Here is a 16,936-nt window from a genome sequence, read left to right as displayed (position 1 = left end):
TTGACTTATACATCCAAATATATCGGTATTTATTTTCCTAGATAATAAGGACCAAAATATTAGTTGTATTGTGTTTGTGGGTGAATGACACCAATGCGAGGCCATCTCTTGGCCAACATGAAAACCCAACATTACAACAAAGACCACTACAGTTCAGCATCTCAAGATCACAAGTCCAACCTTCCATTCTATTCTATTGATGGAATGCTCGTGTATTTCTCATTGTTTGAAGAAGCGAAAAAATTAAAAATAAAAAACAACTAAAGAACCTTGAGTTTTTACAGTTCTATTTGCTATGGTTTATTATTGTTACAGTTCTATTTGCTATCATTTTGCTAGGACTTCCTTGAGATATGCTATAGAAAATTTCTATAGTGCTGAAGATGAACATAACATTAATAATATCAAGGGGGCCACATTAAAATGAATACCTATTGTTTTAGTAGCTCTCTCTCTCTCTCTCTCTCTCTAATGTCCAAAATGTTGAGGTAGTATGATCTTTCTTCTTCAAGAAAAAAAAGGAGAACAAGGGGATTGCTTATGATTTTTTTTTTTTCCGTAAACAAGGGATTACTTCTAGAAATAACTAATTTGTGCACGTATGATTTCTGGTCTTGATATTGCATCTACTATATATATCTTACTAGTTTATATCAGGTTAATATGGTGTATCGTGACACCAATATATGATATATTATGGGCTCGTTTGGTTCGCGGGAAGCATTTTCCTTCCTAGGAATATGATTCCTGGGAAACAAATTCCTAGGAAGAGGATGCCTAGGAAAGTACTTTTGGCATGTTTGGTTGACCATGGGAAAGTGACAAATTTCTAAGGTGCTTATGTTTGGTTGGCCACCCACTTTCCTAGGAAAGTTATATATAATTCCTATTATGCCCTTAATAAAAATTAGGTTTTTAATGCCTCTTTAATGCTTCTTTAATGCTGAAGGGACTTTTTGGGAAAAAGTAAAAATGGAGTGATTCCCGCCTCATGGGAAAGTAACTTTCCCATGTTTCTCATGGGAAAGACTTTCCCATGAAATGTGGGAATCACATTCCCATGGAAATACAACTTTTCCTTCTCTCTCCTTTGAAAACTCCAACCAAACAAGAGGCATCTCATTACTTTCCCGTTGACCACACTTTCCCCCCTTCTTTTCCCGCGAACCAAACGAGCCCTATATGAGAAGGCCTAACAATTGTATCTTGCTTTTGTACAATGTTGTATCAAACAATTATTCCAAAACAGTACCTTATCATGTCATATTGCATGCAATATTAGATAAAAAATTATATCCTACATGGCGTACACCACATGGCCATGCACGTCGCCAATCATAGTCATTTGTTCATGTAGCAGTGCATCGAGATGATTGCCTGATGAATGGGGCCTATAGGAATGATCAACTATGATTGGCAGCATGCACAGCTATATGGTGCACGTCATATAAAATATAATTTCTCAGTATTAGATAGAACATATTGGTAGATATCTATGATGCAAATATGTATGTAACTAAAAGCATAAGACTAGACATTTATCCTTAATACTTGCTTTGACAAGACGCTACTTTATTGAATATGAAAATATGTTGCTAGCAAGATAATAGAATGGAATCATCAATCAAGTGAAAGTATAATTTCTTGAGATTTGGACACCGGATCATACAACATGATAAATAAAACTTTTAAGACAGCCAAAAATTTGGTAGTGGAAATAAACATATAACAATATGAGATAGATCACCAGGCATTACAACAATCGATCACATAGACACATAGAGCATTCCTTTTGTAAACCAGTTTACTGAAAATCAAGGAGAATATTTCTTAAAAAGATGAAATTTCTTTTTACCATTGCATCATCAAGAGTCAAAAAAAATAAAATAAAGATGATATTTTCTAAAAGTATATGAAGAAAAGAATATTTCTTTTTATTTCTAATACTAGTTAAAAGGTTTGGGATCTATAATCCAGTGGATTTTCATGGGTAGGGCAGGTTCCTTCTTCTTTTTTTTTTTTTCCTTGGTGAAGGCACGTTAAGATTCCACTTCCCACGGTATTTTACTTGTTATCGATGGATTTTAGATTAAACTAACCCCTTCAGGCTTTTAGCCTGCCTGAAGACGGACGACGTTCACGTTCATGCCCATAAACTACTCTATTATGGGGGCGGTTCAAATGCGGGGACGTCACGCGTACACACACACACACACACCGTAGTGCGCCCAATGCTGAGTCGCCACGAGTAATAGATGGCCCCACCTCAGTTAACACCAACGGAACGACTTTCGCCGTCGGGGAAAACTCGGTTTCTTTGAAAAACCGGTCCGAGCTCCAAAGATTCACAAAGTCTCTGCTGTTCTTTATATTACTTCTTTATATTTCCCCAAATATTTTAATCAACATCTCAGAAACCCTATGAATAGCATGAAGAGATCATTCCTTGTAAAAGATTGTATGTATCAGGAAAAAGAACTGCAAAGGCGAGAGAAAATTTTCAACTTATTTGATTGGATTTTACTTTAAAAAAAGTACAAAAGAAGATAAAAAGATGGAAGATGCGTACCCATAAGAGAGTAATGCTTAGGGTTATATATTACATATAAAAGAATTGTTAAATAAAATAAATTATTTTATGTTTAAAAAAATAAAAAAATCAAGAATCTTTTAGACAACAGCATATTATTTGAAAAAAAAATCCAAAGCAAACATATTTATCCCATTCACAACCACTAATTTTGAATTTATTCCACAAACTCTCCTTTTTTTTTCCTTATTGATTTTTTGTTTAATAGTTTCTTGGAAAGTAAAGAAATAAAGAACGATGCTATGGAGAAGCTGACACGGAAGAGGAGGACGAGGAGAAAGATAACCAGACGAGAAGCATATTCGGGACAAAATAAGGATAAGAGAGCCTTTGTGCAAGGAATTAGGGGGCAGCTGGCTTTGCCTCCTTCTTCTATAAATAAATAAATAAAAAATTGTAAGGAATTAGGGTTGGACCGGACCGGTCTAGGTATTTCCCCCCATCCATTAATCGGTTATTTTCAGGAACCGAGACTCCTCTTTTTTTTTTTCTTAAAAAAAAAAAGAAAAGAGGGAGGAAGGGACAAGTCCACCCCCGCATAGCAGCTCCCACCCCGCCAGGAGAATGTTTGATGTGGGCAGAAATGACCATGTGTTGGGTACGCCGGTCGGTTTTACTCGTACCCTCTCCATTTATGGGCCCGGTTCGGTAACCTCTCTGGGCTCCAGCACGAATCCTCCGTATGAGTACGTCACACTTGGTACCATTGAGGCTACCAGCGGACCAATAAGCTCTCCCAGACCCCATGTCCAAGCAGGAAGCATCCGGTCTTCAAAATTTAATCAATGCCTGCACATTTCGAACTTGGAACTACTTGGTTAGAAGTAAGATCCAGTTCCACTGAGCTACCACCTCAGTGGCAGAAACCGAGGCCCTTCAACGGAGAGTGACGTCCCTGTAAGAATTAAATGGGGCGGGGTCCATCGGTTGGTCACTAGGTGGCAATTCAAGATTGGGCGCACTAGGACATGTGTGTGTGGCCCGCACACCTTAACCGATCCCGTTGATAAGTATCTGCCGAAACGGGCGACGAAACCAAGGCAGGCCGCCACGTCAGCGGTAGGCAGTTTTTTTATCCGTTCTTCTGGCGCTCCACCACTCCAGTCCTCAACCTTCTTCCTCCCCTCCTCTCTCTCCCTCCTCTTCTCCATGGATATCAGCTTCTCGCCCAGATCTCAAACCCTAATTTCATGCCTCTCCCTTCTCTCCACCACCACGTCCTCCTCCTCCTTCGTTCACCTCCCTCTCCCCAGCTCCATCATCCGAAAGGAATTTCCCGGGTGCGGGAGCCAGCGGAGGCCTTCGGGCCTCCGATCTCGAAAGAGATGCAGGAAATTAGGGTTCCAATTTCAGTCTCCTAGGTGCCTCATCCAGGACTCTCTGGGCGAGAATTCCGTTCTTGTGGCCGCTGCCGCAGTTGCCACCTTCGCGGCGGCCCTCCAAGTGATGTATAGCAGACAGAGGCGTGAATCTTCCCAGGTGACTGAATCTTGGATCTTGGAACTTTCGGTCTTTAATTTTCTTGGGCTTTCCAAGATCGGTTCTTGATTATTACCTTAAACAAGAAAAAGAATATCCAGTTCTTGATTACGAACCATACCCACATTGAGAAGAAAGCTATGAGGTTGCCGGTAAGTGTCTAGATTCTTGCCTCTATAACATGGACTTGTTCCCTGATATCTCAGATTTCGGCCATAAAAAGATGATTAAGATTTAAATGCATGACTTAGATCTCTGAAACCTACGCGAGATTGGATCAACAGTCTCTCTACATGGTTACTGTAGTCGATAAAAGGCCTTCCATATGGACAATCATAAAAAGATTGGTGTTTTTTTCTCCAGTAGGGCTTAGCAGCTATTCTTGACATGACAATAGGGCCCAACTTATTGGAATCTTTGGTTTTTGGAAGAAACCATACGGCCAAGGGAGAACGATTCTGAGTTCTGGTATAGTGGTCCCCCTCTTATAGATCAAGAATCGTGTATTCCAATGAACAGGCTATAATAACTGAAGAATAAAGCAAAAGTTGTAGGTGAATTGTTGAGAGGAGAACCGAGGACTTGTATCTGGGAGACAGGATGATATTTTACCACAAAGCCAACCGGCATATCAGATGAAGTAAAACAAACATATAGTTTGTTTTGTGGTAATTGTTATATTTGGTAGTGAGGGCTCAGTTACAATCTGTGGCTGAAAGATACCCCGTTCCCTGAGGAAAAAAATAAGAAGATAGTTAATAACTGATCTTTTACACAATGGAGCTGATGGAGTGGGTGGGTATGTTTACTGTTGAATGATAGCCACATATTGGGACAGGAAATGTCAAGGATAAAGATAATTAAGGATGACAATGCTGTGTGAATCATGTTTTAAAGTTCTCATCATTCCCTTCTTGTTCAACTGAAAGTTTGTATATTATAAAGTACCATATCAGCCTTCCACTGGCTTTCTCTCTTTTTTTTTTCCTCTTTTGTCTGCGTTTCCATGCAGTGCGGCGTAAAGTGCCACCATCAGGGTTTGAACACTGGAGCTCCCCCAATGGCAGTCCCTTAGGAGAGTGGTACAACCAGCTGAGCTAACAGCTGTTGGATCAAAATTTCTACGGGCTGAGAATGACAAAATGATGGAAAGAAAGTATTATGATGCTCTAAGGAAAAATTAGAAGTAACCAAAATTTTCTACCAAGGTTTTTAATTAAATTATTATTTTTGAACACTTGTTTGGTCTGAAAGTATCTTATCTGCTTATCATGTTTAAAAGGGTCTTGCATTATGAATCACCTCAAGTTTATGTATGTATAATGGTTAAACCCATTTCAAGCATGCAATGATGTTGGTAATTAGCAATACTAGAAGCTTACATAGAAGAACTATAATTGAATTATGTTCAGAAAAAGACTTCAGAGTTCAGATATCTATGTCATGTTTCTGTGCTTATGTTAGTCAATTGCTTTACGCAGAAATGGATAAGACTTTGCATTACAAGTAAGTTTAGGTTTTTAATTTTGTTTGTTTCACTTACAGTTAAATTTCTGTTGATATGCACTCAGCTTTTTGCTGCAATCTAACTTGAAATTCTTGTCCCAACTTGTTAGTTTGCAATTCATGAAGTCCCTGATGTTATGGTGAATGTTGGACTCAGTGAAAGCCATCATGCAGAGCCCATAATGTACAAAGAAAATAGTACACTTGCGAGAGATCAAGCAAATGTGTCTCCTGAGATCTGTGCTTCTGACATAAAGGATGCTCAACTGTTAAAACTTCAAGAAATATTCAGCAATACATTAAGCAATGAAGTGCAGCCAGCCTCTAAACTTCCTGCTTTCATTCTTACAGACAATGCATCAGCTAAAACAACTGGAACTGAAGAGTTTGAATGTTCATCTTCTGAGGTTCACAAAATTGATGCATTAGAGAAAGATGATTCTGGAAAGAAATTGCCAGATTTGCTGCCTGGAAAACAAAGGCAAGCTGTAGGAGTCTCTGATGCACCTGATATAATAGTTGAACCTACATTTAGATTTTGTTCTAGTGTCCTAGTGGAGAAGAAACAAGCAGAAATCAATCAAGACATTGAGCTAGACTGCATTGTAGCGAAAGGCAGTGAACTTCGTCCCTCAAGCTGTAATGGTCTCATGAAACAAGATGCCAAAGCAGTTTATGCTTACAATAAAGAAATGCCTGAGGTGAGGTCTATATCATGCTTCGAAAGTTTGAGTGCAGGACCTCTTCATCTCATTCTTCAAGATAACAATAGCTCTTACTCTCGATTAAGGCATGCAGTGAAGTTTGGAGGCATCCATGCAAAAATCTCTCCTCTTTCAGCAGGTTAAGCCACAAACACATGCATTTAAATCAATAATATATCTTTTGTGAAATTCATTTTCTTTAACCATTGTTCTTTGAGGCCATGATATTTGAGCAACATATACTCATTTGTTTCTGAGTTCCAAGGGCACATGCTTCTTATAAATGATGTTTGCTAAATTTCTGAGTCTTCAGAAGGACAAAAGCCTAGTGCATGCTTCAACGAAGGCCGTACTAGTAAAGGAGAAAAAATAGGCAAACACCATGGATTCACAAGGGATATGGGAAGAAGTCTCAGACATGGAAATGAAGATAATGCAAATTTGTCTGGATTTCCTGAGCCAAATGGGAATCTTGTAAAAGGCGCAAATTATCCATCGGGTTATTTAAGAGCCTATGATCGTTTGTTGAGAGATGGAAGGTATCACTCATCTCCAGCATTTAAATTGAAAAATTCCTACTTTAGTTTCATATCATAGAAAACCTTATAGATCAAATTGCATTCTCAATGATTTTCATAATGATGAGATGAAAAATTAATAATTAACAAGAGTGATGCAGCCTAATGAGTAGTCGCTCCTTCTCATATCCCTCTTGCTCATCTTAAACTCATTTATATGGGGCTTAGCAGGTTGAGAGATTGTGTAGACTTGCTGGAAAGTATGGAAAGAAAGGGATTGTTGGATATGGACAAGGTGATTCCTTTGTCCTGTATTTTATCTCCAGTGTGTTTGCTTATTGACTTTTGTCAATTTTTTCAGGTCCATCATACCAGCTTTTTGAAGGCCTGTAAGAGTCAGAAAGCTGTAAAAGAGGCATTTCGTTTTTGTAAATTAATTAGGAATCCATCAATGAGCACCTTTAACATGCTCTTATCTGTATGTGCAAGCTCACAAGATTTTGATGGTAATTCATTCACCTCTGGAAGTAGGTCTGCTGTAAAATTTCAAATGACAGAACATTCTCATTCACTTGAATGCCTTATTCCTGATCCCAAAACTGTTTGTATAGGAGCTTTCCAGGTTATGCTGTTAATAAAAGATGCTGGGCTAAAGCCTGATTGTAAACTTTACACCACACTGATATCAACCTGTGCTAAAAGTGGAAAAGTCGATGCCATGTTTGAAGTATGGTAACCTAGCCATTTATACTATTACAGCTTACAATATATTTCATATTCGTCTATTTCTTACCTTTCCATGTGCTACATTAGTTTGTTTCAGATAGAAACAATAGGACATGTTACCATTTACGTAGTTGTATTTATAAATATCTGTTCATCTGTGTTTTATGATCTAAGCACCCCAACTTGAGTCCTTATCTAATTTGAGCAGCTTCCATAATCAATGGCATGTTCATAGTTTGATGTCCTTTGCTGCTTACAGTTGATTGGTCAACTATGTCTCATCATGTGTCAGAGGTACATTATTATTGTTGTTAGGCTCATTCATTAAGGGAGGTGATATTTGCAGTGGTCTTATTCTCATCTAATGCGAGTTTTTAATTTTTAGAAGAAGCATCTTTAGTCACTGTAGACAACTATGATTCATTTTTTTCTAATATATGATAAGTTTATTTCAAGTTGCAAAGGAAATATGTTCTATAGTGTAACAACCCAGGACCTCACCCAAAATGGCTAGCCGGAAGGTATTATTTGGGTTCCTTGATCCTATATGAGTACCCAAGATTTATCCAGCGAATAACCGATGTGGGACTAAACACACGCCCGCACGGGTCCTCACATACTCTTCCGTTCAAGCCTTGACGTCCTCGTCAGGCTAAGGGTTCATATCTATTCAAATCAAATCACAAACACCATGATTGGCCCGTGGTCAGCCCCAATGGATCCGTGCTGCAGTGTCCCCTAGTCCGCATAGGTTATGGGCCGTGTCGGCTCTGATACCAAATGTCACGCCCCCGCTTCCGCAGAGCACGTGAGGCACCTAGTGCCCACGTGGGGGCCAAATGAGGGGGGAACACGGGGCTCCTCTGCCAGATATTGTCCGATTCCGGGGCTTCACGCAAGCATCTTTCACCCCTCCCCGGTTTTGTTTTCCACCTAAAATGCGTCTGCAGGATTTGGAGACACCCGCCTTATATGCCCAGGCTCTGGAACGAGTCTTTCCGATGTGGGACTATTGGGCCTCACACCCTTCACACCATCGGACAAGAGCCGTCCTCGGCTCTGATACCAAATATCACGCCCCCGTCTGCGCGGGGCACGTGAGGCATCTAATGCCCACGTGGGGGTCACATGAGGGGGGACCACGGGGCTCCCCTGCCAGATATTGTTCGGTTCCGGAGCTTCACGCAAGCGTCCTTCACCCCTCCCCGATTTTGTTTTCCTCCCAAAATGCGTTTGCAGGATTAGGAGACACCCGCCTCATATGCCCAGGCTCTAGAACGAGTCTTTTCGATGTGGGACTATTGGGCCTCACACCCTTTCCACCATCGGACAAGAGCCGTTCTCGGCTCTGATGCCAAATGTCACGCCCCCGCTTCCGCGGAGCACGTGAGGCACCTAGTGCCCACGTGGGGGCCACATGAGGGGGGAAACACGGGGCTTCCCTGCCAAATATTGTCCCGTTCCGAGGCTTCATGCAAGCGTCCTTCACCCCTCCCCGGTTTTATTTTTCACCCAAAACGCGTCTGCAGGATTTGGAGACACCCGCCTCATATGCCCAGGCTCTAGAACGTGTCTTTCCGATGCGGGACTATTGGGCCTCACACCCTTCCCACCATCGGACAAGAGTCGTTCTCGGCTCTGATACCATTTGTAACAACCCAGGACCTCACCCAAAATGGCTAGCCGGAAGGTATTATTTGGGTTCCTTGATTCTGTATAAGTACCCAAGATCTACCCAGCGAATAACCGATGTGGGACTAAACACACGCCCGCACGGGTCCTCACATATAGCATTTGAAGACTTGATTATAAGATATTTAGAATTATCTCCTTAGAAGACCTGCTTTAGAGATTGACTTGAATAATCTGCCGGGAGATAACTGCACTTTCAATTCCTTCAGCAATGTTGGTTATTGTACTTATTAGTAGACTGATGATTTTCTCCCACTCCTTTTTATTCTTTTTGATTTATTGGCAAGCAAACAAATATGATAAATATAGATGGAAATGCATATTTTATGGGTTCCAAATTGCATATCAAACAGATGGAAAAAAATACTACTTGGAATTCCTCCTTTTTTTTGTTTTTCATGTTTCCTTTAGTTCTTCATTGTCTCTAGTTAAATGGCTATCATTATGTGTGCTTGACATAATCTTGTCCTTGATTGAAATTTAAGTTGGGCAGCTCAGCTGTTTCTGGGAAACCTTGGATGGTGTAGGAGACAATGTTAGCTAGAAAGTTGGCAGCTTTAATGGTCAGTAGTTTCTAGGATAGTCAATGATGGTACCGTAAGCTTGTGGCAAGGTGATTGGGATGAGTAGTCAATATCAACTGCTGATTTGTACTATTTGACATCATGAGCAATTTATGCTTCAGATCGCTTGAAGCAAATGGGATTAATATTTAAGTACAGATGGAAGTTTGGTTAAAGATTGCTCAGTGGTGTGAGCCTTAAAGAGTTTATCTCCATAAGTGTGCATGTTTGAGAGAAGCTTTGTCGCCAAGTTCTATAGCTTGTTAGTTCTAATGTTTTGCAGTACATTTTGTTAATTTTTCAATGTTTACTATTTTCAAGTCTTGGTGAAATCCTCTATCAAAATTTGCAACAAATCTGAATTTCAAGCTATTAAAAAACTAAACAGATGATTTGAGCATCTAGCTACCTGCTTAATAGTCATCATGCTAACAATTTAGCATAAAGAGAGGTTAACATAAATTTGTGGATGTATGTATGGACGTATGTATGCATGTGTTTTATCTTATGTATTTCTTGCACTAATTATAGATGAACTTATAGCTAATATTCAGTAAGATGTATCATGGTGTATGCTATTTTTAGACGTCATGACAAAAAGTGAAGCTTAAAAGCCAAATTGGATCTGTGGAAGAAAGCTGATGAAGGTAAGGGTTTAAAAATCTATAGAACTAAGGTAGAGTATATCGAATGCAATTTTAGTAATAACAGAAATGAAAATGGAGTTCCAATTAAGATGGAGATACCATTGTGTGATAGATTTCATCATTTGGGAACTATTATATAGAATAATGGAGAGATAGATGAAGGTTTATATAATAGTATTATGTTTGATTAGATAAAGTGGAGAGGTGTTTCTAGAGTATCATGTGATTGAGGCACACCTTGTTAACTTTCTTAAAAAAATTGTAGAACAGCGATAAGGCCCACAATGTTGTATGATTCAGATTGTGAGGCAATAAAGAAGGTTCAAGAAAACAAATTGAGTGTAACATAAATGAGAGTGAAAATATGGATCTGTGGAAAAACTAGAAAGGATAGATCGAAAAGTATACTAGAAGAGCTGTTGGAGTTATAAACGACAATGTGATGGAGAATTGATTGAGATGGAATTGACATGTACAATGAAGTTTTGAGGAACCTCCCATAAGAAGAGGTACTTTAATTTATGTTAAAGGATGTGAGAGAAGGGGAGGATGTGAGGAAAGATAAGTTGAATCTTTTCTTCAAAGTTTGGCGACCAAGCACCTATCTTTATTAAGACCCAATACCTTCTCTAAAGTGGAGCCTAGTTGAAGCTGTCATTTAAATCATAGAATAGAAATAAAAGAAACTTTTAGGGATACAGGAGCTTCCAATTGGCTGCAGTTTCTCCACACCGAGACTAAAATCTGGCTAAATGTTCTTTAGGATCATCCATCAAAGAGCTGGAAGCTTGGGAAAGGACATAATGTCAGAAGTGGCACCAGAATATTTGGTGAATGAGGATCAATGAAGCCATCCCCAAATAGTGGGGGCATAAGGCTTGATGGTTATGGATACGTGTGTCTAGATATGTACATATATGAGTTTTTAGCATTGAAAATTGTTGAATTACATTGTTCACATAGCTGGAGCTGTCAAGATGATAATAGGAGGCCCTGTCTTCTTAATGATTATAGATGACTAACTTTTTCCATATGTTATCAAATAGATAGAAATTTGGCATACAAAAATGCTTGTTATATGTGCAAGTCATCCATTGCGCCTTTGACTTGGCCCATGTTTTTGAATCTGTATCTTGTCTTGATTGAGAGAGAAAGCCTTGGTTCAACGGTAAGGTTACTCTATTGTGACCTAGGTGTCATCGGTTTGAAACACGGAAACAAGTTTACGTATATCTAACCTCCCTAGACTCCACAGTGGAGGGACCCTCATCAGCTTGGCCTAATTTTATCTTTTCTTGATTGAATTAGGGAGCAGGAAACAACTTTTTTGTCATAGGCACTGAATGCATTGTCAGTCAAAGTCAGATGTACTTGCTTGTAGTAGTTATTACAGTACACTTGTTCATATTCTCTTATGCGTTATTGTTTTTGTTTTATAACTCAGAAATTTGTCTTCCTAGATTTTCCATGAAATGGTGAATGCTGGAATCGAGCCAAATGTCAACACATACGGTGCACTTATAGATGGTTGTGCCAGAGCTGGACAAGTGGCAAAAGCATTTGGTGCTTATGGAATTATGAGATCCAAGGTATAGTTGCTGATATGTTTCCAACAAATGCTTTTTTTCTTGAAAAAAATTGTACTTCATATGCTATCTCATACTTGAAAAATACTTACAGACTGTAGTGAGATGCAGCCCTTTCATTTATTATGTATATATATATTTTTTTTATTTTTGACTACATTTGAAGTTGTTCTTTATTCTTAACAAAGTCTTATTTGCAGTAGAAAGTGCAGCCTGATCGAGTTGTATTCAATGCCCTGATCACTGCATGTGGTGAGTCAGGAGCAGTTGATCGTGCATTTGATGTTTTAGCAGAGATGAGAGCAGAGCCTAAACCAATAGATCCTGATCATGTGACTATTGGTGCTCTGATGAAGACATGCATTCAAGCCAATCAGGTATATACTAGAGCTTTTAAAGCAGTCTGTTGATTCACTTTTAATATTCTTACATTCTGGTAGTAGGTATCAGATTTGGTTACTCCTGTCCCTGCTTTAAAAGATATTAATATGTGATCCAACTTTAGGTTGATCGGGCTCATGAAGTGTACAAAATGCTTCACGAGTATAATATAAAAGGCACGCCAGAAGTTTACACAATTGCTGTCAAGAGTTGTAGCCAGACATGTGATTTGGAATTTGCACTTAGAATATACGATGATATGGAAAGGAACGGCGTGGTGCCTGATGAGGTAATACTTTTCTGAATCAGAACCTTTGACAATATTCGGAAATAATGTTTGTAAAGAATTCATATTTTCGAATCCATGGTTTATTTCCATATTAGTGAGCTTGAAGCCCATTAAGCTTACAGGTATTCTGTTTCCAGACATTGATCCCAGAACCCAATGACCTGCAATCTGTCAGCTGTCTGTACTGCTCCCCTGAGGCCAAAAATAAGGTCTTGCATCTACTCCTCTCCTAGAAACGGACACCCAGCTTGATAAAACCTTAAACTTAGTACCCCAAGAGAGAGCTGTCCTTCAGCTCATCTCTGTCACTCTTTTTCTTCCCCTGCTGTGTTTTTATCTTGAGGGCATGCCCTCTTTTTTTATCCAGAGGTCAATTTTGGCACTGCTTATGCCAGGGTCTCTGACTGTTGACTTGGGGGCCTTGTTTTCTTTGAGTTATGCTTATCTTTGTGCGCTGCTAAGCGCTTAGGTAAGAGCAAGGTCAGCGGAACCGTCACAAACCGTCTGATTCGTAGCATCTTGAGCCATATCGGCGGTGGACTAAGATAGTTCGGGTAAAGAAACCGAGACACTGTCGCCAGAGTGGGAGAAGGAGAAGGAAAGAGAAAGAGAGAGAGAGAGAGAGAGAGAGAGCAGGGGAAGGAGGGAGAGGGAAAGGGAAAGGGAGGGAGGCCGGCGGAGGGCCGTCAGAGGCTGGCGCTGGTGTAGGTGGCAGAAGCCGTGGCCGTGTTTCTGTTTCGTTCGAAATAGAAGTCCGGCCGCTAAAAAAATTTTATGATTTTTAAGTCGGCAAATTACTTGCCAACTTTACTTAAATATCGTGAAATTTGATTTGCCGACTTCAATTAAAAATCGCAAAATATTTTTAGCATCCGAACCTCTATTTCGAACGAAACAGAGACTCAGTCGTGGCCTCTACCACCTGCACCAACATTGGCCTCCGCTACCCACCCTTCTCTCTCTCCCTTTTCTCTCTCTCCCCCTTCTCTCTTTTTCTCTCTCTTGTGGCGGTACAGGCTCGGCACGATATGGTGCGGGTTCATACCGACTTGTGCCGCCGAGCAACCGGTGCAGGGACCTGGCCATGGCCTCCACCACCTGCACTAGCACTGACCTCCGCCGGCCTCCGCTCTCCCTCCTTTCTCTTTTTTCTCTCTCCCACGGTCTCCTGTGTCAGTACAGACCCGACCCGGCACGACACTGGCCCCGTACTGTCTCGTGCCGTCGGCAACTGGTACAGTGCCTCGGTACCGGCATAGTAGACCCTGGGTAAGGGCATTGCTCTTTTGACCCATTTACTTGGGAACCCTACTCTCTGTGAGCTCTACTTATCTTTTGTGCTACTAAGCCCTTAGCCGAGATTATTGCTCTTTTTGCCATGCCTTGGGCTTGATTTCTCCAAGGTAAACTTTGTTGAAATTTAGTTGAAGTGGGCGGACTCGTAAATTTTGAAAAACTGAAGACTTGTTGAAATTTAGTCTTAACCATGGCAAGGTTGATGTTAAGAAAGAGGAGAAAGCGATCCAAATTGTGCCCAATAATTAATTGTTTCAGTCTGGTATCATGTTTTAATCCATTTAGCTAGCCTAAGGCTTTGATAATGAAGGAGCTTGATACAAAATGTACTTGATTTCAGTCCTCCTTACAAGTTGGGTTCATTGTACCTCTGAACTTAGTTGGGACTTAATTTATATTGAACATTTGAACCATTAGTCACTCTTCTTAACCTGTTGATCGAGAGACATCATCACAATGCGTAAACCACGGTATGTTGTACTGCACCGAATCGGACAGTACCGGACGTACCGTACCTACCGGTTCGGTGCCGGTACGCCAGACGGACCGACGCTCGGTACGCCAGACGTACCGACGCTGCGTACCATACTGAAACAATACTAGTATGGCACCGGTATAGAGTCCGGTACTGGTACAACGAAGCTTGGCGTAAACCCTCTCCATACTTTAGGTCATGGGAGTATAATTCACAAGTACAGAGTTTTGAGGTGAGGCCTGTTAGAATGAATTAGTTGCTCTTTTTGAGTTTTGTTACAAAATTATAGATTTTAGAACCCCTAATTTTGAGGATTGTTTTGGCAACAAGCTGCATAATGGAAATGGTCATTAAAGGATTTAACATTGATTTCTCTCAAGGGTATTGAAAAAACGGCTGCAGCATAGTATGTACTGCCCCATACTGCAGGTTGTACCAGGACATTTCATGTGCTGTACCATCCCGTAAACCATGAGTAGATATAGTAGTGTACTATTGTACATACCAAGCTGACATTGGACTAGTCTGCCTTCATACCTCAATATAGAAATGTTTGTGGTGATAGTGCTTGCAGTTCCCTCGAGATAAAATCACACTAAGATCCCATGCATGGTAGGATGCATTGCTGTTTTAAAGATGCCGGACTCCTCATACTCTACAAGCTGCATTCAGCAGCTTAATTATGTTTAGGTGACCGTTTTTTTTTTTTTTTGCTACAACGGACGACTTGTACACTTCTAGTGTGAATACATCCAAAAAAGTTAAAAGATAACAAGTTTCGGAGTGCTCTAGGCAACTCCTCCTCACCAACCCAAAGGGCTCCCCTAGAGTGCTCTAGGCAACTCCTCCTCACCAACCCAAAGGGCTCCCCCAGAGTGGTCAGCCACATACGAGGCCACTCAATCCGCAGCTCCATTGGCCTCTCTGTAGACCGTATTTTGAAATTACTTCCATTAGCTAGTTACAAGACATGGGGAAAATTTGGCAGCTTCAATTACCTTCCATAGCAAGCAATTTTCATATGGTGTCATAAAAGAGCATCAATAAAGATAATTTAATTTATTACCAAACTATGTTATATTTCATACAAATGGTTGCCATCCGATCTAAATTGCAGAATTACAACTTAGTTCTCTCACATTGGAAGGAAGTTTTGCTTAATCAAATATCCCATGTCACTTAATGGGGCTGTTTTTATTGCTGAATCATAATCATTATCATAATGAAATAACAATCCTACTTTGTTGTTTAAATGGTACGCAGAGGCTTGTTTAATTGAAATAAGCTGCATGTACAATTTGGTAGCAAGTGACTCTTTTAAAACCTAATTTTGGAACTTCTAAATTTCGAGGTGAAAATACAGTTTAGTAGTTTGGTTTGCATGTGGCATCATGTAGAGGATGGGCTGGGGCAGTGAAAGAGAGTGTTGAGAGTAGAAAGGCCTCAAACATAGACTTGTAGGCTACCGGGCAGATAAGGTCACCAAGAGGAAAGAAGCCCAAGATGCAGAAGATAGAAAGCTGATTGTGTGAAGTTAGAAAAACATTGAGGAGGATGAGTATTGATTAGCAGGGGCTAACAACCACAAAATATCTAGGTAGTGCTAATTTCCGTCATAAATCCCTAAGGAAAAAAGGTTAAATGAAGAATAAAAGGCATCCAAAATCCAAAAAGGACCAAGGATCTAAGTACCAGTGTATACTGCCACGGCGAATTATAGCAATAGGGTATTGATACTGGTATGGCCCCATACCAGTATGTAAACGACTCATGATATTTTTAACCTCTACGTTCTTTGTCGTACCAAGAGACATCCATGTGCCGGCACAGTACTGTACAATACTAGTAAGGTATCGGCATACGTATGACCGATTCTTAAACCCTCACCGTATAGCCCATAATATATTAACAAGGAAAGGAAAAAAGCTCACCAATTGTCTTGGATAATTGGGCTAAATATGAAGACCAATAGATTTTGGACTGATAATCCAACCATACAATTGTCTTGCACGTTTTGGTAAAATAAATGAGGAAAAAAATGAAATATTCTCGAAAAAAAATAAATCTTTTGTTGCTTGAGTGATTTGGTGGCATGTGTGGGTTGAAACAACCAAATGGATGTAATCTTGGATTAGATGTAGCCCCTATAATGCTTTCAACAATGAAGCCATAGAAAGAAAAGGGGATGAAAAGAAGAAATTTGAAAAACCAAGTTTCTTTATTTGAAAGTTATCGGGATCTAAAGAGCCACTGAACAGTAAAGGACAGACAAACGGCTGGGAGATCTGTTAAGTTTACTAAATTTGGCAAAAAACCAGTAATCTGATTCTAGATCTGACATTCCTAAGTGGTGTAACTTAGGTCTGATCAGGATTGGATGGGATGAATTGTGGTTTCTTGGTAATCAGCTGCAACTTATGCTACAAGTAGAAGCGCCTACACGTGATCTTAACACCTGTTTCTTATACAACATGGGAGATTGGT

The 16,936-nt window shown here is 40.1% G+C and overlaps 1 protein-coding gene across 11 annotated transcripts in view; it reads left to right on the top strand.

The window, feature by feature from the left end:
- The first annotated feature begins 3,667 nt into the window (after positions 1–3,667).
- Positions 3,668–16,936, top strand: part of LOC103715437 (pentatricopeptide repeat-containing protein MRL1, chloroplastic) — a 40,034-nt gene continuing 26,765 nt past the window's right edge. For 2 of the 11 annotated variants that reach the window (XR_005507520.1, XM_039117312.1), the window contains exons 1-8: positions 3,668–4,069; positions 5,686–6,418; positions 6,593–6,818; positions 7,026–7,303; positions 7,409–7,524; positions 11,886–12,014; positions 12,215–12,388; positions 12,517–12,681. Coding sequence is in view for 10 of the 11 variants with exons in the window: in XM_039117312.1 (XP_038973240.1) it covers positions 3,740–4,069; positions 5,686–6,418; positions 6,593–6,818; positions 7,026–7,303; positions 7,409–7,524; positions 11,886–12,014; positions 12,215–12,388; positions 12,517–12,681 (2,151 nt within the window). In the remaining variant the exon portion in view is untranslated. Of the gene's footprint in view, positions 4,070–5,550; positions 5,576–5,685; positions 6,419–6,592; positions 6,819–7,025; positions 7,304–7,408; positions 7,525–11,885; positions 12,015–12,214; positions 12,389–12,516; positions 12,682–16,936 lie in introns of those variants that run through there. The other 9 variants (XM_039117296.1, XM_039117302.1, XM_039117309.1 and 6 more) reach the window with 9 other exon arrangements.

Source organism: Phoenix dactylifera, chromosome 2, assembly GCF_009389715.1.
Source record: "Phoenix dactylifera cultivar Barhee BC4 chromosome 2, palm_55x_up_171113_PBpolish2nd_filt_p, whole genome shotgun sequence".
Lineage (NCBI taxonomy): Eukaryota > Viridiplantae > Streptophyta > Magnoliopsida > Arecales > Arecaceae > Phoenix > Phoenix dactylifera.
Note: the sequence above shows the minus strand (reverse complement) of the source record. Positions and strands in the feature narration are given on the sequence as shown.